The sequence below is a fragment of the Protopterus annectens genome, chromosome 4.part1 (genome assembly GCF_019279795.1).
Source record: "Protopterus annectens isolate FY-2018-M chromosome 4.part1, PAN1.0, whole genome shotgun sequence".
NCBI classification, from domain to species: Eukaryota; Metazoa; Chordata; order Ceratodontiformes; family Protopteridae; genus Protopterus; species Protopterus annectens.
In genome coordinates this window covers 698,279,406-698,302,918 of record NC_056734.1, presented here as the reverse complement: position 1 = coordinate 698,302,918, position 23,513 = coordinate 698,279,406, and the positions used below count along the sequence as shown (strand labels likewise).

At 39.8% G+C, this 23,513-nt stretch overlaps 1 protein-coding gene across 1 annotated transcript in view; it reads right to left on the bottom strand.

Annotated features, from left to right (window-relative positions):
* Positions 1 to 23,513, bottom strand: part of LOC122801017 (latexin-like) — a 386,629-nt gene that overhangs the window by 76,949 nt on the left and 286,167 nt on the right. Inside the window, exon 5 of the mRNA XM_044070476.1 lies at positions 6,620 to 6,682. Coding sequence (XP_043926411.1) covers positions 6,620 to 6,682 — 63 coding nt within the window. The remainder of the gene's footprint in view (positions 1 to 6,619; positions 6,683 to 23,513) is intronic.

Sequence of the window (23,513 nt, the reverse complement as noted above, 5' to 3'; positions counted from 1 at the left end):
TTACATATTAATGAACCCAGGGACCTTTTTAAACCAAGCCATGCTTCCCAAGGTATGAATTACACCCTGTACTTTGCGTCTGTAAGGAAAACACCTTAACCATTATGCCAACTGTGAGCCCTCTCTCTGGGCCAGTCAAAAAAGAGCCTAAATCCTCACCTCTGACACTGGAAAGGGATGCTCACTTGGAATAAAAATAGATACACACAGTATTTCCACATGCAGCTCTCTGCACCAAACACAATTCCCCTTAAGATACTCAGTCCAAATTCTGGGTTTCTCTCTGTCTCTCTCCAGGTCCCAAGAAAGACTCCCCACTGGCACAGCTATAGAGTTGAGTCCTCAGCCAAGTGTCCAAGCAAAGTCCTCTGGCACCCTCTCTGTGAAACCATGCTTTATGTCCCTGCTCCAAGCAGCTGACACACACACTCTTTGAGATCTGATTTTTTCACACTCACGCATACACACACACACACACACACACACACACACACACACACACACACACACACACCTGGGAAACGATGGCACAGATTTACTAGCTATGCCCCTTCTGCCCAGACTATAAGGTAGTTACTACCACCAGACACTCCAAAGCCAGCTGCTCTAAGGCTCTTACAAGGGTACCCAATTATACTCAGTAAAATTAATACTAGTACAAATGGTACTGTTTGGCCAATGCAGTAAGGCATTCATGAGTGGTGACAGAGTGACCAGATAGATATAAGTAGTCTCAAAGGTTAAAATATTTTCTAAAGGACCAGCCACAATGAAAAGTATAAATATATTTAATAATAAATAATAAACGAACATGAAAATATAGAATATCTATTCACAATAAACACAGTTTCAGTCACAGGAAATATTAAAATAACACAGATGAATAGATTCACAAAGATACAGAAAAACAGTACTTAACTAATCTCACTATATTTTCCTAACTAATATAAAGAATTCCCTGGTCAGTTACTACAGCAAGGCAAGATGGAGTAGTTGAGGAATCCTTCTATGTCAGGTTTCAAAATCAGAGTGCTCTGAGACTTCAGTCTCATCTAGTATTTAAAAAAACACATAATTTCAGTGATAGATTACAGAATGACATCACATACATGTGGTCATTTGATGTTTTGGTTTCCATGGTACTCCCTTTACTAGCAACTGATCCAGAATCTCGCATATATGTGTCAATAATACACACACAGCTTTGCTAAAATCTGTTGCAACTTCTGGAAGTCATTAAACAATAAAACACTTCCACTCTTCCTACAGGAGCTAATAAACCATTCTCTGGCACACATGTCTCATCTCTGGCTGCAGTCAGAACTGTAAGATAAAATCTTTATGGCCTAAATTAAGTAATTTAATTTTTACTATTTTTCAAAGTTAGCTGGACTGAGATTAACCTATTCTCTTTCAGGATCCTCTGTTAACACGTATACATTTCCACAGTTACAACAGTACAGTCTGATATAAATGTAGATTTCTTTTCTGTCCAGCAGGACACATTGTTGATACATTTTTAATACAAGCAACTTTAAAAATATATTTTCAACACAAGCATCTGTACAAATCAGTCTGATATAGAAATGACGTATAATTCTTTACAAAATTTCAGCTAGCTATGCTGACATATGTTACATATCCACTGCCTTCCTTCTCTTGGCATAGCTGGCAATACCTCATATCATCATACCAACTACAGAATTATGGTTAGGCTGATTTTTCTGATGATATCTAACCATAACCAGGATATAACAGACAAAATTAAATACACTGACAATAACAAAGTAATAACACACACATCTTCAAAATGCTAGCCTTGAAACTAACCATCCTTGGATTTTCTCTGACAAAATTATTTGCTGTGTCTTTTGTAGTGTGGTATCTATCTCACTGCATTTAAATCTTAACCATAATAGTTTACTTCTAGAGACTGCTATAATCAGCTTCAAAGGATGTCTGTTCCTTTTATACAGGAAATAAGCGACTGTTGTGCCTTTCTTGTACTGATATATCCCCTTTCTGTAGTGTGATACTTAAAGCTGCCTGAAATTCTAAACTAATTGCATTACTTTTGTTACAAGGAGTTAAAAACTGCATTTAAAAGTTTCCCAAAAAAATCCTCAGAATGCTATAAATACATGAACATACAAGGGATTAATTGCCAGTCAATAACTGTAGCTTTCACTTGCAGAAACCATTTCCTACTAAACATAAAAATGATGTTACAGAATAAATTGTGATAAGTGACTCAGAGAAGAATACACTAATTTGAAGTAAAATTTATGTCTGAGGAATAGAATTCCTTGGTGATTACTGTTAGCGATGCATGCCATGGTGGTGCAGCAGTTAGCGTTGCTGCCTCACAGCAAGAGGTTCTCCGGTTCGATTCTCGGCTGGGGTGCCTTCTGTGCGGAGTCTGCATGTCCTCCCTGTGGTCGCTTGGGTTTCCTCCGGGTGCTCCGGTTTCCTCCCACATCTCAAAGACATGGTGTAGGTGGATTAGATACTCTAAATTGGCCCTAGGCATGAGTGTGTGCGTGCCATCTGTGGAAGGTTGGGCGCTGGGCTGGCATTTCAACACCGTAAAACGCCACTACCAATCATGAACGGGCAGCTGATCCACTAACCAGGAAAAGATGAAAGAAGAAGAAAGAAGATGCATGCATGTATGGGCTTTCCTTGGGTATTCCAGTTTCATCTCACTTTCCTAAAAGGCATAGTATTCTCTGGTTACACTAAGCTATCTGTACATGTCTACACAGCCATATAACTGTATTCTTTAAAAATGATATGCAAAGAATTAAAATTATCGCACTTTCTAAGGAGGCCAACCCCCTGGAATCCGCCATGTTATACTTTTGTTATAAAATAGTCTTACTTTGAGGATGGAGAACCACAAAAACAGGATAGAAATTTGGAGTTTTGTATGCAGCATGTTTGGCAGTGACACTGCAGGGGAGGCGTGGGGCTGCAGTCTGTCACATGCCTATTCAGGGGGCTTGCTTCTTACATAAGCAAGCAGCATTGTTGTGTGACTAGTACTTTTTGCCTATTTTATTGATTATGTTATTGTTTGAGTCACAGATGAGTTTCCTCTTCTTGGTTGATTGTTTTCAGCTGCTATCACACAATCACTTCTTTGGCAGCCCATAAGATTTGTTTCTTATAGTGCTACAGTACTATTACAAACAGGCAAACATTAATTACTGAATGCAATTACACTAAATTAGATTGAGATTTGTAGCTCTTTACTTCACTTGATCTTAGCCAAAAGGCCAATAAGCGATTTATCCTGGATTTTATTATCCTGCCATCTGTTTAATATAGAACCTGATATATAAAACTGTAGCATTAACTGCTGATAGAAAATACAGTATCCACACTGTCATAAACTCCTACTGACCCCTTGCGTGGCAATTTATTTATTACATTCTGAGGAAGTTGTCAGTGAACTTTTGAATGCAGAAGAACCAGTTCAGTGTAATGATGCCCTCTTTAAAGGGTCAACATGGTCTGAAGCTGAAGAAACACACTTTTTCTTTTATCTTATCTTGCTATTTCACACTTTTGTTGTATTGTCACAGCACTATAACTAGTTCCTACGTTTTTAATTTATTCTGCTTTAATGGTCTGATATGGGTGGTCGTATTTATATGAATTTATCAGCTAAGCTTTTTCCATTATAGTCCCTGTCACCATAAGATTGCATTTTTTTTAAAAAACTTTATCCTTCAGGCTGCTCTGTCCATTTCTTTAGACTGGGAGTACACAGAATTATTGCATATTTCGAACCTCTATAAAGGTAGGTCAGTTTTCCAGTACCTCTCTCTCTGGTTTGTCAATATTTTAACAGCAAAATTATCAGCCCTTTTAAATGCTAAGAAATAGCTAGCTGCAACACTATAATTCTGCAAAAGAATAGTAATATATTGCTCCAGTACTGACCACTCTACTAGCCAGCAGGGTCAAGTCTGCTGGTCTTCCAGCCATAGTCAGTAGGTCAAGTCTGCTGGATTTCCTGCCCTAGCTGCCCTGTCACACATGATTGGCACTACAGGGAAACATGGCTGTGAATGTCTATAGGCTCGGTAAGTTTATGGCCCTAATAAGAGGGCAAGTGCTCAGGGCTACAAAGATATGCTTTGTGGACTTCTGCCAGGTTCAAAATTTTAAATGTAAGAGCCAGTAAGACAAATTATGTGAGAGTTCATGGAATCCCATTTGAGTATGTACTGATAAAGAAGTATAATACAGAAATGTCACAAAAGGAGGCAAACAGCTAAGTAATCATTAATTTGTAGATGCCAGTGCAAGGTTTATTTTCAACCCTTTGGATGACAGTTGTTTTTAAGGTGTTGCTCTCCCTTAAAAAGAGTACAGTGCATGAATCAGTTTAGAAGATCCCACAGAAGTAAGATGTTTGCAGTAAAACATCCATTTTCTTGTTGCTTAATCATTTGTACAATAAATTGTTCAGTATGATACATCTAACTCACTGGTTCAAATTGTCATCTTTCCAAAATCTGGAGATGGACTTCATGAATATAATTATGCCTCTAGCAAGCCCCCTTCTTAATGCCCATGTGAGGTTTAAGAAATGTCAGGGAGATTCAGAGCAATTTTCCCAGACCCGTTCCTTCACTTACCTCTACCACGACTACCATGAGGGTATGCAAAGAAGGTATAGATCCTTAACTGACTAACAATGAAGTGAATCTCATCACTTTTTGTGCAACTTGTTTGTTATGCATCCAGCCAACTTCTGTACTAAATAAAAATACACATTCAAATAGATTAATAACTATGGAATATATTAAATCAGTATTTCTAGAAACATTTCCGATAAAATGGTATTAAAGTGCTTTTGCTTGGGTAGTTTTGTCCTCTGACTCACTATGGTGGGGGGAGGGGGGCTTTGCACCCACATTTCCAGAAGCTAAATATCCTAACTCCGTGGTCATACTGTCCCAGAGCTAAACAAAATACCTATTTTTTTTTTAGATAAATGACAGCATTCCCAATGTCTCAGAAGTAATGTGACCTCAGTGTTAGTATATTTAATTTTCAGATTATGGGGGTGCTGCATCAACAGTTGTGGATAAATTTAATGAAAAGGTAAACCATTAAAATGATTGAAAAAAATGACAATTTGGATCGTTCAGGCTGACTAGTCAAGAATCAATCAGCCAAGTGTGATTCAGAACTACATTTACCTTGTCCAAAGCACATTTGTGTGTATTATGACAGATGTAGATGTGATATTCTTAAATGTGGATGCTGCTGGTACAAGGTTTTGTGAAAAGAACTTATAAAACAGAGCACAGAACCTTTACTGAAAGGTATGATACTGCAAACAGCACTCCTGAAGTCCACATTAATAACAGCGAAAAGTGGTTTCCACTTCATGCTGCTGCCCTGTCCCATCCACGTTAATAACAGCAAAACGTGGTTTTCACCTCATCCTGCTGCCCTGTCCCATCAGCAGTTTATAGCAAGGGTCCTCAAAACCCTGACAGTAATCACTGTCTGCACCTCACTACACATTTAAATGCAGTTTAGTTTTGACTGTTGCATTCCCTTGAACCCAGAAGGCAGCAAAGTCATCTTAAGCATGTTTTATCCTTTATGTAATCAGTGCCCTTCAGCTGAAAATTATCACTTGGTGTGCTGTCATCCCCATGCCCCCTTACCCAATCTGATCATGCTCAGACCATCTGTCTCCGTTATAGTTTAAGTATACTGCTAACAGTTGCCTTTTACTCCCTTTTGTGATGTTTTGGTAATCAGAACTTACAATAATCTCTCCCCAGGGGTGTGTCAGCTTACTCCTCCACTCCTGTGGATCAGTGAAAGCTCCCCCCATGCCTACAGCTGCCCCTCCTTTATAATATCATCAGTCAAATTCAACTCTCATATCTTCAGCCTACATGTACTGCAGTTTTTCTAGCTGAGGTATACCATGCTACATATTTCAACATGCTGTCCTGATGGTAATAAGCTGCAGAGTGACTGTCTCTTAAGAACAGCACCTCCTCAGTATTGGATAGTAAGCACAGCTTGCCATTCACCTTTGAATACCTACCACAATGCTACCTACTGCTGTGGTCCAACTAGGCATCCTCAGTTAGGCCGACACAAAGTTAGACCATTAGACCTAGCCCTTTGTGAATCTAGACTTGGAAGTTTTAGCATGGAGCAGTCACAGATGAGATGAGTGCAGTATAGATCCATTCCAGTGATATACTAATCTAGAAATGCACATAAAAACAGGAACTATCAGGATGAAGTGAGCATTATATAAACTTATCACAGTGCAGACTCTCGTTGTAAAATTACCTTTACTGTTTTTAAACAGATAAAGAAAATTGTAGGGAAATGTCAGAGCATGGTACTAAACATTTATATGCCCACTGCTGTGGAAAGGCAGATCTACAGCTACCTCATTTCCAGAACATTCAGGCAAAGGCACTTCCTTTAAAAGATGCCAAGTAGAGGATGTAGCAGTCTTGATGCAATCCCCTCCTAGTAACACTCCATCTGGGAAATGCTTTCCACTTTATGCAAATGTTATCAATAAACATGTACTTACTGGCCTGATTTCTTATTACATTTTTACCTGTGTTGGAAGTTCGTGGAGAAGAATCTTGAAGTCAAATTCAATTAAGTTATCTGTTCTTTTCTGTATTGGAAAAGAATAAATTAACATGTAGAAAAATTAACAGCTTAAGCATTTTGTCAAAATAATGCACATGAAATAACATGCATAACTGAATTAAAGTGATATAATTTAACATTCATAAAGTTATACTTTGCAAGCATTAAATCAACATTTCATTTAATTTTTGTGTGCGTGTCCTCTCATTTTCATAACTCAATTCAGCTCAACTTTTGTTAATGTACATTTTGCAAAGCACTTTTACACTTTAAAAAGGATATCAGTAAAATGGGACCCTGATAACTAATACTAAATATTAAACTGCTATTTAAATACTAAAAGTGTCTGTTAAGATACTTCAGAATTATAAGTGTAAAATACTCTGACTACGTTTACATGGCAATGATCAAACTAATTTGCAAAGAAAGAAACAAACTTCAGCACCTCAGCAAATTTTACACCTCTGCCTAAGTTTATAATCCTTGTTCAAGTAAAAATCAGAGATAACGTTCAATGGATATAATCTAAATAGCTGTGATGTATGGCTTAGGATGTAGCATTATACAAGGTTTCAACTTTAGACCAAAGCTGTCCAACTGAAATGTCTAATGTAGGCATAAATGTGATTTAATACGTTAATATAATTATCATTTGTAAGATATTTGAATTATCAGTTGCTTAACTAAAACGTGCATTATGTATTATGTTATAAAATATATCCTACAGTATAACATACTGCTATTCTGTAGTACTATGGCTCGTATCCTGGCAGTAAATATTCAGCCAAACTAGAATGTAGGTTTTCCTTTACTTCCTGCTTGCATTGTGCTTATGCAGAAGCTTCTAGGCACTTGGCTATTTTACATTGATACTGTAGTTCTGCTGTTCTGGTGTGGAGTTTGGATTACTTTGTAACACTTCTGAACCATTTAAGCAGCTGCAATTTTCTGTCACAGTGTAGCACCCACATTATGGTAATGAAGTTTAAGAAGTTAATAACTTACAAGGATTTACAAGCAGCCCAGACCTGAAAGGAACGTCTTGAAATAATGGAATATTTTTTGTAAACGTTTAAACTGAAAATGAAGACAGAGTAACAACAGTACTTCTAAAGGGCTGTGAAGACAAAACATATATTCTAATGTCTAGTGGGACTCCTCAAAGATACAACATTGACAATGGGATTCAGAAAGAACACTTAAGTAAGCATAAACTGTGGCAGCCGAAAGTTGCAGTTTACGCAATTTCATAAAATGCAATTCCGAGGCAAGTTTAGATGCAATGAGGAAGACATCAATATTGGCAAATTTGGGTGTCTCTGAACTGTCTGCAATTACCACTAATGTTGACTGCACTTTTCAGTGGTAATTACCACTGCTGGCCCTTGCATAGTGTAGGCAGAGGCACCATCCAGTTCATTCTCACACACACAAACACGTTGCCACCTATTCATTTTTCTTCCAGACTATCCGGAAATCAAACAGATTTCTGTTAGTCTGGAAAACACCGTACAAACTCCAGTATTCTGTTTCAATAAACAGACCATCGAAGTTTAAGTCAGCAGATTCACTATGCTTTTGCTCAAAAAAAAAAATCACTACCAATATGCAATTGTGTGGCAAACCAGGAAACGAGGATGTTACTCCTCTTACCAGCCAAATACCGGCACTCAGTGTAAAAACAAATAAAAGAAAACACTGAAGGCAGCAGAGAACGAACTCGTAAGAAAATTAGCATAAAAACTTTTTAATCAATGCTTTCGTCAGGTAGACTTCATCAGAAATACAAACATAACCTGAACTTTTACATATATACTCTGCTTACTAAAAATTTAATTGCGCAATAAAAACTAATTAACCAATGAACAGTTAACAATGAACAATTAAAAGTTCTATCAATTAAAGCAACTTAACCCTCTCAATTAAAATATATGCAAGTCAAATGACCAGTTTGCTTTCGGCCAAAAAACACTTTATATTTACCATATCATTCAAACCTGGAGGGCAATATGTCCCCAACTTCAACCGCCATAATGTTTCTTTTCTTACCACTCTATTTTTCAAATTCTCAGCCCTTAAATCTTTTTCCACATGGTTTAAAATAGCAAAAGTACATTTTTTATATAAAGTACAATTAACAGAATATCTATATAAAGCATTGTTGTCATCTTTAGTTACAAATCCAAAAACAAATGAAACGAGTCCAAACTAGCCGTAATCTGTTATTATAAAATGTAAGTGCTTTCAGGTTAAAAAAAACCCTTCATCAAACAAACTTCACATAACCATGACAGTCTTTAAATATTAAAACATTTCTAAAAGCAACCAATTACTTTCTGTACTTGAACTTTTATGTGAAAGTTCAGGTTATGTTTATATTTCTGATGAAGCCTACCTGACAAAAGCGTTGATTAAAAAGCTTTTAAGCTAATTTTCTTGTGTGTTCGTTCTTTGCTGCTTTCAGTGATGTTCATCGTGTTTCACTGTTGCAGTCATTACAATTGGGTTATCCTGCTGGCAGGCTACCCGCAGTCGGCCTGAATTCCAAAGTGTAGGTCCAGCGTCGGTTGCTGTCACCTCCTCCCTGACGTCAGTGCGCCAGGGGTATGAAAGATGCAGCTGACAGCATTTTCTTCAGTCTTTCTTGCCGCGAGGTGCCTGAAGTAAAAGCAGTTTACAAGTGCCGGTCGGCCGACTCCTGTGATTTTCATGTTAGAATTTCAGATCTGAAGTCTTCATTAAAAGCTAAGTACCCCATTGGGGAAACTTTTTTCTTGCTCCAGTCCGATGTCAGAAATAGTTAATAATTGTATTTCTTGTGGGAAGCAAATACCTCATAAGGACTTTCATTCCTACTGTATTCCTTGCCTAGGCCCTGACCACGACGATACTAATTGTAGGTTCTGTGCTAGATTTATCCAATGCACTATTAAGTGTTGGTACGACTTTGCATTTCACTATTTTGGCAGAAGATTTAATTACACAATGTCGTCGGATAGCCATCCAACTACCGCAATTCACAAGAAATGCAAGGAAAAAGAAAAGGACAAGCATCCGAAGTCCAAAACTGATGAGGCTTCTTCTAAGCCAGTTGCCAGTTCACAGGTTCTCAGTGAGGCACTTTCGCAGCCCCTGACGCCCGCTACCTTAGAGCCACAGGCCGCTACCAACTCCCACGTGGAGCCGACTAGGCCGCTGGAAACTCAAGGTATTGGAACCTCGGAAACTATTCCCTCAGATGGGTCTGGAGCTGTTGAGCAGGCATCGGCTTCTGAGGGTGTTTTCAGGCCAACACAATTATATGTAAAAACAACTTCAGCTTCAAAGGCAAAGACTAAAGCACCTTTAAAGACAAAGAAACAAGTACAGCAGCCCCATGGACAGGCCTCCATGCCTAAAAAACAGATGCTCAAAATAGCCAAAGACCTAATTGCTTTGATCAGGGGTTCCCATCCCCCTCCTGATAAGAGGCCTAGGCAAGAGACGGAATATGAATCTTCAGAACAGGTTTCCATTTCATCTGATTCCTCTTCTGATCAGGAATACTCTCTTCCTCCCTATGAGGATTCTGATGCTGAAGAATCTATCCCTTCAGCCTCTCTCCTGAGGATTATTCTTTTGGGGAAACTCTGCATACCATGAGGGAGCATTTTCACTGGGAGAGCCAAGATTATTCAGAAACTAAGAAAAGGCTCAGAGACTTCCTTTTACTGCCTCAGCACAGGCCCCTTGCTATTCCTCCTGTGTTAGACATTGTAGATGATGTTTTTTCAGAGTCCAGTCTGACTCCTGACTCCTTGCATCCAGCTCCTGTTAAGCCAGACAGATACTACAGGGTTCCTGATTCACATAAATTTCTTTCTAAAAACCCTGCTGCTGACCCAGAAACTATCTCTCAGGGTCCCAAAGGGGTCAAGGCTTCCACTGCAAAAAACCCTACCCCCTCTGACAGGGATTATAGGGCACTGGACAGATGGGGAAAAAAGATTTACACTTCTGCTACCTTGGCTATAAGGGCTTTAAATTGTCAGTTTCATATGCTTAAATATCAGCAATATATTATGTCACTGCTTAAACAGAAAATGTTGATAAATTCTGAATGTGCAGAAAACAAAGAAATGCAGGATTTATTGCACGCAGCTGAACAAGTTGGAAAGCATACTTTGCAATGTGGTTTTGATTCTCCGGAGGCCTCCTGCAGGGCCGCTGTCACGAGTTCTGTCATCAGGAGGCATGCTTGGTTAAAGGAACAGAATCTGCCTGATCATGTTAAAGCAAAATTATTAGATGGTCCATTACAGCATGATACCTTGTTTGGTGTTAAAGCAGAGGAGGTGTTGAAGAAAATGGAGGACAAAGCAAAATCTATGCAAACAGTCAAGGATTTCTTACAGGTACACCCTCCAAGATTTAGCAGACACTGGCCTACAAAGAATTGGTCCTTTCCAGTGTCAGACAGGCCACAAAGGGGCAGATACAGATGCCCTACAGGCAGGTCTCAGCCCTAAAGGCCCATACAGGTCTAAACAAGGGGTGCTTCTACCTCCAAAAGCAGAGAAGACAAATCACAGCCATACAGGAAACAGTCCCAATGACTTCCCCCTGCCTGCACCAAGCACTTATCTTTTGGCAGCACCTTTAGGGGGAAAACTAGCACTTTTTCATCAAAATTGGCACATAATAACCCAGGACAAATGGGTCTTGAACATAGCGTCACAAGGCTACAAGTTTCGCTTTCATACCCTGCCAAGGGCACACGGTTTGCCAGACCTGCCAAAAAATCAATAGGCAGAGGCACAAAAGCAAATTTCATCCCTCATGGACATGAGGGCCATTCAGCAAGTACCAGAGCAAGAGCAGGGACAAGGATTTTACTCAAGACTGTTCTTGGTGCCCAGAAAGGACAAAGCCTGGAGACCAATACTGGACCTATCTATTCTAAACACATATCTGGATATTCCAAAATTCAAAATGTTGACTCTGCAGCAGCTTCTGCCCATGCTGGGCAAGAAGACTTGGCTTGTGACTTTAGACGTAAAAGAGGCATACCTGCATGTCCCAATCAGACAATCATGCAGAAGATACCTCATATTCATAGCTGGCTCAATGCACTACCAATTCTCTGCACTGCCCTTTGGCTTATCTACTGCACCCAGGGTCTTCACAAAATGTCTGGCTCCAGTAATTACATTTTGCAGACAAAGAGGAATACAAATATATCCTTACTTGGACGACTGCCTCATTCAAGCAGAGAACAAGGACATTCTACTACAGCATCTGGCGTTGGTAAAAAGATTACTAGCATGCCTAGGGTATACGGTAAATGAAAGGAAATCAAAACTTGTACCCTCTCAAGAGATAATATTCCTGGGTGCAAGCTTAAATACAACTGCCCAGATGGCTTATCTCACGTCAGACACACAAAGGCAACTGACTACTTATTTCAAACTATTGGCAACAAAGGCCCAGTTATCTGCAAGAAAAATTCTGCAGGCTTTGGGCTTCATGTCATCCTGCATTCTGCTAATTCCATATGCAAGACTGCATATGAGGAAACTTCAATGGTATCTAAAAAGTGTTTGCACTCAACATTGTCACAGCCTGGAAACAATAATTACCCTCATTCCCTGCCTGCAACAGGAGTTTCGATGGTGGGCAAAGGCCTGTCATCACAACAAGCGACAGCCCTTCACTTTACCAACAGCCAGGCAAACATTAACAACAGATGCATCAGATTATGCCTGGGAGGCCCACATGGCAGGAAGATGTATTCAGGGCACATGGTCCACAAGCCAAATGCATCTACATATCAATCAAAAAGAGATGCTGTCTGTTCAGAATGCCCTGACAGCCTTCAAAGACCAACTTCATCCGGGACAACTACTGATAAAAACGGACAATACCACAGTCATGTGTTACATAAACAAGCAGGGAGGCACTCATTCCTATCCCCTTTGCAGACTAGCCATGACTTTGTGGGACACAGCATTGACTTAACAAGTACATCTGCAGACACAAGTCCTGCCAGGAAAGATAAATACTCTAGCAGATGAACTAAGCAGAAATCTCATGGATCCCCACAAGTGGAAATTGAATCCGCAAATATTCAGCATAATAACAAGGAAATGGGGATGCCCAGACATAGGTCTATTTGCCTCCCCTCACAACTGCCAACTACAGAGACTCTGCACAAGGACTTATTACAAGCAAGCATGGAAAGTGGATGCTCTGTCTTTCAGCTTGAAAAACTTAACAGTATATGCCTTTCCTCCACCACCCCTCCTCCCCAAAGTACTCCTAAAGGTCAGACAAGAGAGCCAAAAATTATACTGATTGCCCCAGACAGGACCCGCCAGCACTGGTACCTAATCCTAAGGAACCTGTCTCAATGCCCAGCCTGGACATTACCTCAAATTCCTCACTTACTGTCCCAACAAAACAGCCAGATCCTGCACAGCCAACTCAAGACCTTAAATCTGGCAGCATGGCGGATAATGTAGCCATTCAAAACACCCCTCTTTCTAAAGTGGTGATGGATGTTATTTTGGAGGCCAGGAGGCCTAGTACCAGAAAATCTTATGCTGAAAAATGGAAGAGATTCTGTGCTTGGAACCAGGCACAAAGAATTGACACGATTGTACCAAATATTCCTCAGATTTTGCAATACTTAACTGAGATGCTGGACAAAGGCCTATCCTTTTCATCAATTAAGATTTATGCCTCTGTCATTTCGGCTCATTACAATACAGAGCCACCTGTTTTTTCTCATCCTTTACTAAGGCAGTAACTCAGAGCAGCCAAAAACTTAAGGTCTCCAAGGAGATCACCGATACCTGCATGAGACCTCAATTATGTCTTGGAAAAACTCACCCTGCCTCTGAACCAGCCACTACAGCAATAACCTCTGCAAGACGAGTCTCAGAGCTACAGGCACTTATGGCTGTGGAACCTTTTATCCTTTTCCATCCAGATAGGGTTTCTCTGAGGACAAACCCGACTTTTATGCCTAAGGTAGTGTCCAGTGTGGCCCTTAACCAAACTATTCACTTACCTACCTTTTATCCAAACCCACAGAATAAGGGTGAGAGACTTCTGCATTCTTTGGACATACACAGATAGCTGCGCTTCTACCGGGACAGAACCAAAGCTTTCAGAAAAACTGAGCAATTACTAGTGGCATATGCTGCAAGATTACAAGGAAAGGCTATATCAAAGCAGACTATTTCAAAGTGGATAGGCCACTGCATTCGTTTCTGCTATTCACAACATGGCAAATCAGTGCCTAAGGCCATTAAGCCACATTCAACCAGAGCAGTAGCCACTTCAGCAGCCTTCCTCAGAGGAGTACCAACCAAAGACATTTTAGAGGCTGCAACCTGGAGCTAAGTGCACACTTTTACAAAGCACTACCACTTACCTCTCTACTCTAAATCCAGGGCAGGCTTTGCCACTGCAGTTCTGCAGGGCCTCATAGCCGCTCCTAATCCTATTTAGCTCCAGCCTCCCAACCTTAGCTTTGGGATTCAACCCAATTGTAATGACTGCAACAGTGAAACATGATGAACATAGTACAGTTGTGTACCTGCCATAAATGTAGATGTTAGAGTGTATTCACTGTTGCAGTCCAGGTTACCCACCCACCATCCCCCTTATCTTTGCTGGAACTTATCTGTACTTCTCTATTCTATACAACCTATGTGGTGTATTTGCTGGTAGAGGAAAGAATAATTTACTTTGGTGCGTGTATGCTTTATTGATATGTATTTTTAGCCTACCCTTTTGGGGGCACCTGACATCTGGGGCAAGAAAAACTGAAGAAAATGGCGTCGGCTGCATCTTTTATACCCCTGGTGCACTGACGTCAGGGAGGAGGTGACAGCAACCGATGCCAGACCTAGACTTTGGAATTCAGGCCGACTGCGGGTAGCCTGCCAGCAGGATAACCCAATTGTAATGACTGCAACAGTGAATTCACTCGAACATCTACATTTATGGTAGGTACACAACTGTACTTTTTCTTTTATCTGGATGTTACTTCTCTTTCTGACATACCTATGATGTCAATAAATAGGTGCAAAATGAGCAGGGTGAGGGGAGGAGATAGGTAGAGTTATTGGCAGGTGCTAGGGGTGTGGTTTTGGTCCGGTTTTAGCTATAATGAAAGATGGCAACCCTGACAAACACTCATGCACACACAAAACAGAGACCATTCATACCCTTGAATAAAGGCCCGCACACTAACCACCCCACAACATCTCTGCTTCAACATACCTAGCCTTACCTGTAACATGGTCTCTCCACCGATTATAATATGGGATCGTAGCATTTTGGGCTTGTTCATTTAATACCACAGGCCAGCTAATTTAAATAGCCAAGTGATTCAGCGAATCACTTGGCTGCATAGCTCCCTTCATACAGGCATTTCCGGGAGACAGCACATGGCTAATAAACATCAGTCACTCCCCTGGAATGCTTTATTATAAGCCTTTGAATATGGACACAAGAAAGGGAACTAAAATATCTGATAGGGTAGGTACTTTCCCATGCAAGGCACGTAATGTCTGTGGTACATGTGTAGGTACATTAAAAAAGAGAACTATTTTGTACATCCTGATACTGGACATGTGTGAGTTTAATTTGTATGCTGACTGCAGTACTGAGGACATTGTTTATTTAGCAGTCTGTGCGATATGTCAGGAACTCAAGAGATAAGGACAGCCTTGAATTTTGGATACAGATCCTTAATGAGAATAACAATAACCATACAGAATAGTATATTCCTTAAGTGGTAGAAAGTATTTTAAGAGCTAAACCAACACAGGAATGGAGAAAGGAGAGTCTGGCAAAAGGAATAACTGCAATTAGGGGAACAAATAATAGGCAAGAGAGGCTGGAATTTACTAGGGGAACCAAAGTGTTGGGAGCATATAATTAGAGAGGGAAGGGTAACAGAATGGGAAGAGGTGAAGAATTCATTTGGACTGCAGGCTCAAGATTGCCTTCCCTATCAAGGATCGATATGAGTATAGGCAAAGAGAAAGGAATAGGGGAATCCTAAGTGAAAGACCAGCACTGGTAGAGTTTTTAGTAGAATCTAGAACAGAAGCTGCTGTTAAAAAGATATAATTAGTAGGGACTTATAAATACTGCATGACAACTATAGGAAGCAATCAGAGGCGGTTAGAAAGGATTGGGAAGAGAGACTGGATAATCAATTGACAAAGAAACAATGGAAGGATATGTGTATTGCTCCTAAATATGAAGTCTAGAAGATTTGGGATCTTTGCCTGGAAGTGTTTGCATAGGTATTTATATATGCCAAGCAGACTCAAAATAATTTTTCTTCAGCTAGATTGCAAATGTTGGGGAAGAAAGAGGTAACTGGCAACATATTTGTGGGAGTGTAATGAGTAGGCAGACTTTAAAAATTCCTTGCAGACTACTCTGTCAGAATACTGGGTGAGCAATTTGGTGTAACTAATGAAATGATTTTTATGAGCTGTGATACAGAATCAGAATTGCCTAGACATAGCAAAGCCTTGCTGAGTTTAATTCTGGTGGATGCCAAAATAGCAGTTACTAGAAAATGGAAATCAATGTCTATACCAACTGTACTAGTAGTAGTGAATATAGTAACAGAGAGAAAAGAAACTGGAAGTGGGATCTTTAGAAAAGTGTAGGAGCAAATTACATAGATAAAAATGGGAACTGTGGAAACAATACATGCAGAATAATGTTCAGGAGAAGGAATGACGTTTAAGAGAGGGCAGGAATTGAATGAGCTATGTAATGTATGACTGACAATGACTGTATAGAAGATTATGTGTGATGTATAATGTTTGCATCTTAAAATACATCAATATGGGTTATTTTCATTTATATAAATGCATGATTGCCAATGTCATAAGTATTCGATAAAGATGTTTCTTGTTAAAAAACATATTTATTTGTTTCCTTATCACTGCACACTACACTTCTCACTACAGTGGATATAGAAAGTGTACACACCCCTGTTAAAATGCCAAGTTTTTGTGATATAAAAAAATGAGACCACAATAAAATTTCAAAGCCTTTCCCACCTTTAATGTGACCTATAACCTGTACAATTCAATTGAAAAAAAATCTGTTAAGGGAAAAAATGTAAAAACTAAAAAACGTACAATAAGCTGGTTGCATAAGTGCGCACACCCTTAAACTAATACTTTTTTGAAGCACCTTTTGCTTTAATTACAGCATTCAGTCTTCTTGGGTACACACCTGCCATCAAATAAAGAGACTCTGATTAACCCCAAATAAAGTTCAGCTGTCCTAGTAGGATTTTCCTGACATTTACTCAGTTGGCTGCTACAGCAAAAGTCATGGTTCACAGAGAGCTTACAAAGCATCAAAGGGATCTCATTGCTGAAAGGTATCAGTCAGTAGAAGGGTACAAAAAAACTTCCACAGCATTGCATATACCATAAAACACAGTGAAAACAGTCATCAAAAAGTGGAGAAAATATGGGACAACAGTGATGTTGCAAAGAACTGGACGTCCCTCCAAAACTGATACAAGACAAAACGAAAACTGGTCAGGGAGGCTGCCAAGAGACTTACAGCAACACTGACGGAGCTGCAGGAATTTCTGGCAAGTACTGGTTGTGTACTACATGTGACAATAATCTCCCGTATTCTCCATATGTCTGAACTATGGGGTAGGGTTGCAAGACAAAAGCCTTTTCTTACACAGAAAAACATCCAGGCCCAGTTAAAATTTGCAAAACAATACATCAAGTCTCCCAAAAGCATGTGGGAAAATGTGTTATGGTCTGATGAAACCAAGGTTGAACCTTTTGGCCACAACTCCAAAATGTACATTTGGCGCAAAAACAACACTTTTGCATCCCCAAAAGAATACCATTCCCATGGTGAAGCATGGTGGTGGCAGTATCTTGCTTTGGGGTTGCTTTTGTCAGCTGCAACTGGGGCTTTCGTCAATGTGGAAGGAAAGTTTCAAATACCGGTCACTTTCGGCCCAAAACCTTCAGGCATCTTCTAGAAAACTGAAGATGAAGAGGAATTTCACCTTTCAACATGACAATGACCACAAGCAAGCATCCAAATTAACAAAGGAATGGCTTTACCAGAAGAAAATTAAAGTTTTGGAATGGCCCAGCCAGAGCCCAGACCTAAATCCAATAGACAATCTGTGGGTTGACCTGAAGAGGGCTGTGCACAAGAGATGCCTTTGCAATCTGACAGATTTGGAGTGCTTTTGCAAGGAAGAGTGGGTAAATATTGCCAAGTCAAGATGTGCCAAGTTAATAGACTCCTACCCAAGAAGACTGAATGCTGTAGTTAAATCGAAAAATTCTTCAGCAAAGTATTAGTTTAAGGGTGTGCACACTGATGAAACCAGCTCATTGTATGATTTTTATTTTTTTATAATTTTTCCCCTAACAGATTTATTTGTTTTTCAATTGAATTGTACAGGTTGTAGGTCACATTAAAGGTGGGAAAAGTTTTGAAATGATTTATTGTGGTCTCATTTTTTTTATATCACAAAAACCTGGCATTTTAACATATAGTGTGTGTGTAATATAAAACCTATATCTACAAGGACCACTGTGGGCAATGGTGAATGCTTTGATGTCACCTTTCAGTTCTGTATGACATACAATTGACAGTGTGCCAAGCATGCTTGCATGACTGCCACGTGCATCCAAATAAGCCTGCACATATCAATGTGTATAAAGCTCTCTGCACTCCAGTGTTCAGCAGGCATGCATCATATTCAGATTTTTCCTTCAAGCAACTTACAAGCATAATACAACAATTTATTATAAAATAAGTGAGGCAAGCAGCATGTATTTCTGCCAATTTCAACAACTGCTGCTGTTCAAATGTATCTTTATGGCTAGCTAAAGAAATGTAACAAAAGCAGTGAATCACAGGTGGCATGAGTGCCATGAACCTTACAGATTTCCTGCTCCCCATCCGTGACGTATTACAGTTTAATTAACAGAAATCATGACGACCCAAAATTCCACAACCTGCACTTTTTAAAAATAAAAAAAGTCTACATAAGTATAATTCCATATTTTCTCAAAATAAGTTTGACAGGTAGTATAACAAAGCAAAGCAAAAAAAAAAAAAAAAAAACCTGAAAACTCACTTAAGTATCTAAGCATTTTCAACTTTCAGTATTTCTCATTGCTTCCATTGTAAGTGAGTGGGACTGCGGCCCGACAACACAGAGAGGGCATGGATTATTTGTGCCATCACAGTGCAGAAGAATCGCTTTTCTATTTAGAAATTAGGATTACTTAATTTCTCTTTTACTAACATACATACTACTTGATATCCTATTGCATGGATGAATTCTCTACAGACTAGCTCATTAAAGCTCTTTGAATACTTACAGGTACTGCCATATTCCTCTACCCTCCTCTATTACCCAAGTCCAAATACAAGCCACTTATGTAGCAATGCAAGCAGCAACAGACAAGCCGAAAATTATATTGAAATGCATCTCCGTAATACACATCTTCCATTTAAAAAACAAATCCAAACAGTTTCTTGGGCATTTTATTTTATTTATTTATTTTACATTTGTTAACCGGGTTAGTCTGGCTGAGCTTTTGGCTCATTTTCAGCAGAGACCCGGGGAGAAAAACTCCTCAGGACTAGAAAACAATTTATTAAATTTTAGTAACATAGTAGTAACAATCAGCTATAGGATCTTACAACCAGAGACCTGGAGAGAAAATAAAGCTCCTCAGGAAATTCAATTATACAGAGTATTAACAACTGGTAGACAAGTATGTGAGTTGTTACAAACAAGGTTTTAAACAATTAGCAGAAGAAAATGTGACTAGTTACAATATTATTTAAGCTGCTTAGAGCAAAATGAGTTAATAGTTAGGCAGATGCTTATTTAAAGTGGGTAGGATCTAGTTGTATAGGAGTTTGGAAACAAAAGGAAAGTAAGAATGGCTAGTAGGAGATGTAGGGGAGGTAGAGTATAGAAAACAGACTAGACAGGTAGGTTGTTTTGAGACTGTAAGAATTAAGAGTGGTTGGAGATAGAGGAAGGGAAGAGGTAGAAGAGGCAGGGGAATAGTGTTAGAGATACATTGAGTGAGGTGGTGAAATAGGTTAAAGGATGGTGGTTTCAGGCTGGTTGGCTACAGTGGTAAGACCACTTTGTTTTTAGGTATTTCCTTGTGGTTAATTTGAAACTTTTGCTATGCTAGAGGGATTTTATTTCCAAGGGGAGTTCGTTCCAGGATGTAGCTGGGTTATAGTTATAGAGAAGGGAGCCTATTTTGGTTTTGGGTTTGTAGATGTTTAATAATTCTTGATTTGAGCTGCATAGCGTCCTAGCAGGGGAATATTTGGATATGATAGTGGAGAGGCTGGGGCAGAAGGAGGGTAGATAGATGATAGAGTGGATGATTTGTAGTTGGTATAGTTGGAGCAGCTGAAGGAATTCTACCCTGTCTAGTTGCTGTAGTGCTAAGCAGTGGTGTGACTTGTAGGTTTAGTTAGCTGCAAATCTGGCAATCTTATTATAGGTAGTTTTAAGCTTGGAAATAAGTGTAGAATTTAGGTTTGTGAATATGTGCAGCTGTACAAGAGTGTTGGGAGTAATAAAGCCTGGGAGAGAGTTATTCGGGCAGTGTTAAGTATTTCTTGCTACGGAAAAGGTGTCCAAGTTTCTGATAAGTTCTTTTTACCGAGTTAGTAATATGGAGATCAAACTTAAGCTGATCATCTATTGTAACACCTAGCAATTTAGTACTAGATTCAGCTGAGATGATAGTGTTGTTGCAGGATAAGATGGTAAATGTACTTTTGAGTGTGGTGATGTTTTTAAGGAGGAAGAGTAGGAGCTTAGTTTTTTTTTTGGATTAAGTATTAGTTTATTATCACTAAGCCAAGTCTCAATGGTGTGGAAGGATGCCTGGATAGTTGAGTGGAGGTCAGTTGGGTTGTCAATAATGGTTATAACAGTTGAGTTATCAGCATATTGCACAAGAGATGACTGGGGACAAGAGGAGTAGAGCAAGTTGGTGAAAATATTAAAGAGTAGTGGTCGAAGTATGGACCCTTGGGGGACTCCCATTTGTACAGTGAGAGGAGAGGATAGTGCAGAGAGACATTTAACTGATTGCTGGCGGGTAGAAAGATGGCTGGAGAACCAGGAGATAGCAGGGGGAGATAAATGTAAGTTAGTGAGTTTATCTAGAAGGAGTGGGTGAGAGACAGTGTCAAAGGCTTTAGAAAGTTCAAGGAATAGACATGAGACAAGTTTATTGTTATCACGAGCTAGGGAGACTATGTTGATGAATGATATGAGTGTAGTAGTTGTACTATGCTTGGGACAGAAACTATGCTGTGTGGGTGTAAGAAGGTTTTCCTGGTGAAGGTAATTCATTACTTGATAGTGAATGCATTTTTCATGGATTTTTGAGAGTGGAGAGAGTATGGCAATTGGTCTGAAGTTGGATATGTCTGAGGAGCTGCCCCCTTTGTGAATGGGTAGAGTAAAGAAATTCTTCCATACAGTGGGGACATACGATTCAGAAATGGATCGATTAAGATGGATACACAATAGGCAAGAGGTTCAGAGGCAATCTGCAGGAAGTAAGAGGATAGCTTGTCAACAGATGGGGAGCAAGGTTTAAGTTTAGAGAGTAATGACTTTACATAGTTAGTTGATACTGCTTTTAGAGAGAAGGAGTTAGGAGGGTTTGGAAGAGGTATAGAGTTTGTGTGGGTGCTAGTGTTGTTTCTGGGGGGGGGTTAATTTATTATGTAGGTTATTGAGTTTATAAAATGATTGTTAAATTTGTTGGCTATGTCTTCAGGTGTTGCATTGGAACACGGGTTAGGAGAGGAAGGGTTTCTTGGATGAAGAGTCTATTTAATAGAGCTCAATAATTTCTTTGGGTCTGATTTAAGAGTAGAGGGAGATTGGCATAGAAGTTTATTTTGTCATAATGGATGAGAGTTCTTTATATTTATGAAGAAGAGAAGGGGTCCTAGTTTTAGACCACATTTTCCAAATCCTATTCCAGTCTTTCAAGAGAGTTCTGGTAGATTTAGTGAGCCAGGGAGCAGTATTAGATTTGATTCTAATTGTGCAAAGAGGAGCAAGGGAGTTAAGAATGTTTAGGAATGTAGTGTTGAAGGAGTGGACAGCTTCATCTAAAGGAAGAGTGGTGAGGTAAGACCAGTTAATTTTGGAGAGTTGGTGAATAAAGTAGTGAGGACAGAAATGAGAAAGTGAGCGGGTGGTAATAAATTTGTTAGGTTTGGTAAGGTGGGGAGTACGTCTGGTAACTGTTATAGGGCAGTGGTTGCTGAGGGCATCTGGAAGGGTTTGGGAGTTATGATAGTTTTGAGGGTGGGAGACCAATATCCAGTCAAGAAGAGAGCTAGGTAGGTGCGATTTATTAATGTTGGTTGGGATTGTGATTAGCTGCTCAAACCCATGTAGGTATATACAGGAAGTAGTGTTGGGAGTTTGTATTGTAAGCCAATCAATATTTATATCTCCCAGTATAATTATTTAATTGTGGATGGTATGTGAGAGGTGAGATAGGATGTTCTCAAGTATGTTAATAGTATCACCAGGGGGGATATAGATTTGAACGGGAAGAAGAAAGGAAACAGACTCATCGTCATCACCTCAGACACGAGCCAATCGTTTAGCCCGAAATCACACAGCAGCCTTGTCACAGTTTTTTTTGGACATGCAGTCAAGGTGTCAGTTCAGTCACACTCTAGCACACAGACCTACACTGTAGGGTGGTTATGAGCCCTGCCACAATCGTTCATCCACACCACACAACTGCATGCACAATCACAACTATGGCCAGTGTGTAGTATCCCATCCACCCGCTGCATGCCCCTGGAATATAGTAGGTACCTTTAGCACCCTGAGGAAACCCATACAGACACAAGGATGATGTTCTGACTCTGCACCTCAGTCACCCCTACCCCCAGATCAAACCAGGGAACCTCCCACTGTGAGGTGTCAACACTGTGCCACACACACATCTATCATTGCTCATTGGTACCCAAAGTAGGCATAAAATTATAAAAGACACTCCATGACTGATTACAGTTATGAAGGAACATTCAGTAAAGCTGCCTCCAACAAAGCTTGCTGACTGTTGCTCTGGGTAACTATTACTGATACATAACACTGCCACACCAATCGAAATCTCCAGTTCCTGCCATGCAGAACCAGAAGACTTGCATCTCCAGTTGGTATGCTAACCCATTACCTTTCAAGCATGAAGTCAGCACAATAGTGACAAAAATCTGGCTGAATGCACAGAATTACTTCCCACAGTCTGAACCAGGGTTGCCAGATTTCTGACTGGCCAGTTAGGGACAAAAAAAAAAGGTCTTTCATGCTAAGTGAAGACCAAAAAAAAAGGTCTGTTTTTAAACACGGAGCTTACTTGTGTTTAATGCGGAACATCAGGCAGTTCCGCATTAAACACAAGTAGCTCCGTGTTTAGCAATTTTTGATTGGCCCATATGCCGGTATATGAGCCAAACAAAAAATCGCAAAATGGAGCTACTTGTGTTTAATACGGAACTGCCTGATGTTCTGCATTAAACAGAAGTAGCTCCATGTTTAGCGATTTTTGATTGGCCCGTATGCCAGTATACGGGCCAATCAAAAAAAATACGGAGGCTGTTTCACCGGGATTTAAACCGGCAGTGTGGGACTCGGGATTGGGCTGCTGATCCCATGACAATCCCGCACAAATAGGGACGTCTGGCAACCCTGGTCTGAACATATAAAATAGATAGCACTTATGTTCCTCCTTTATCCATTCGAAAAGAAACCGAAA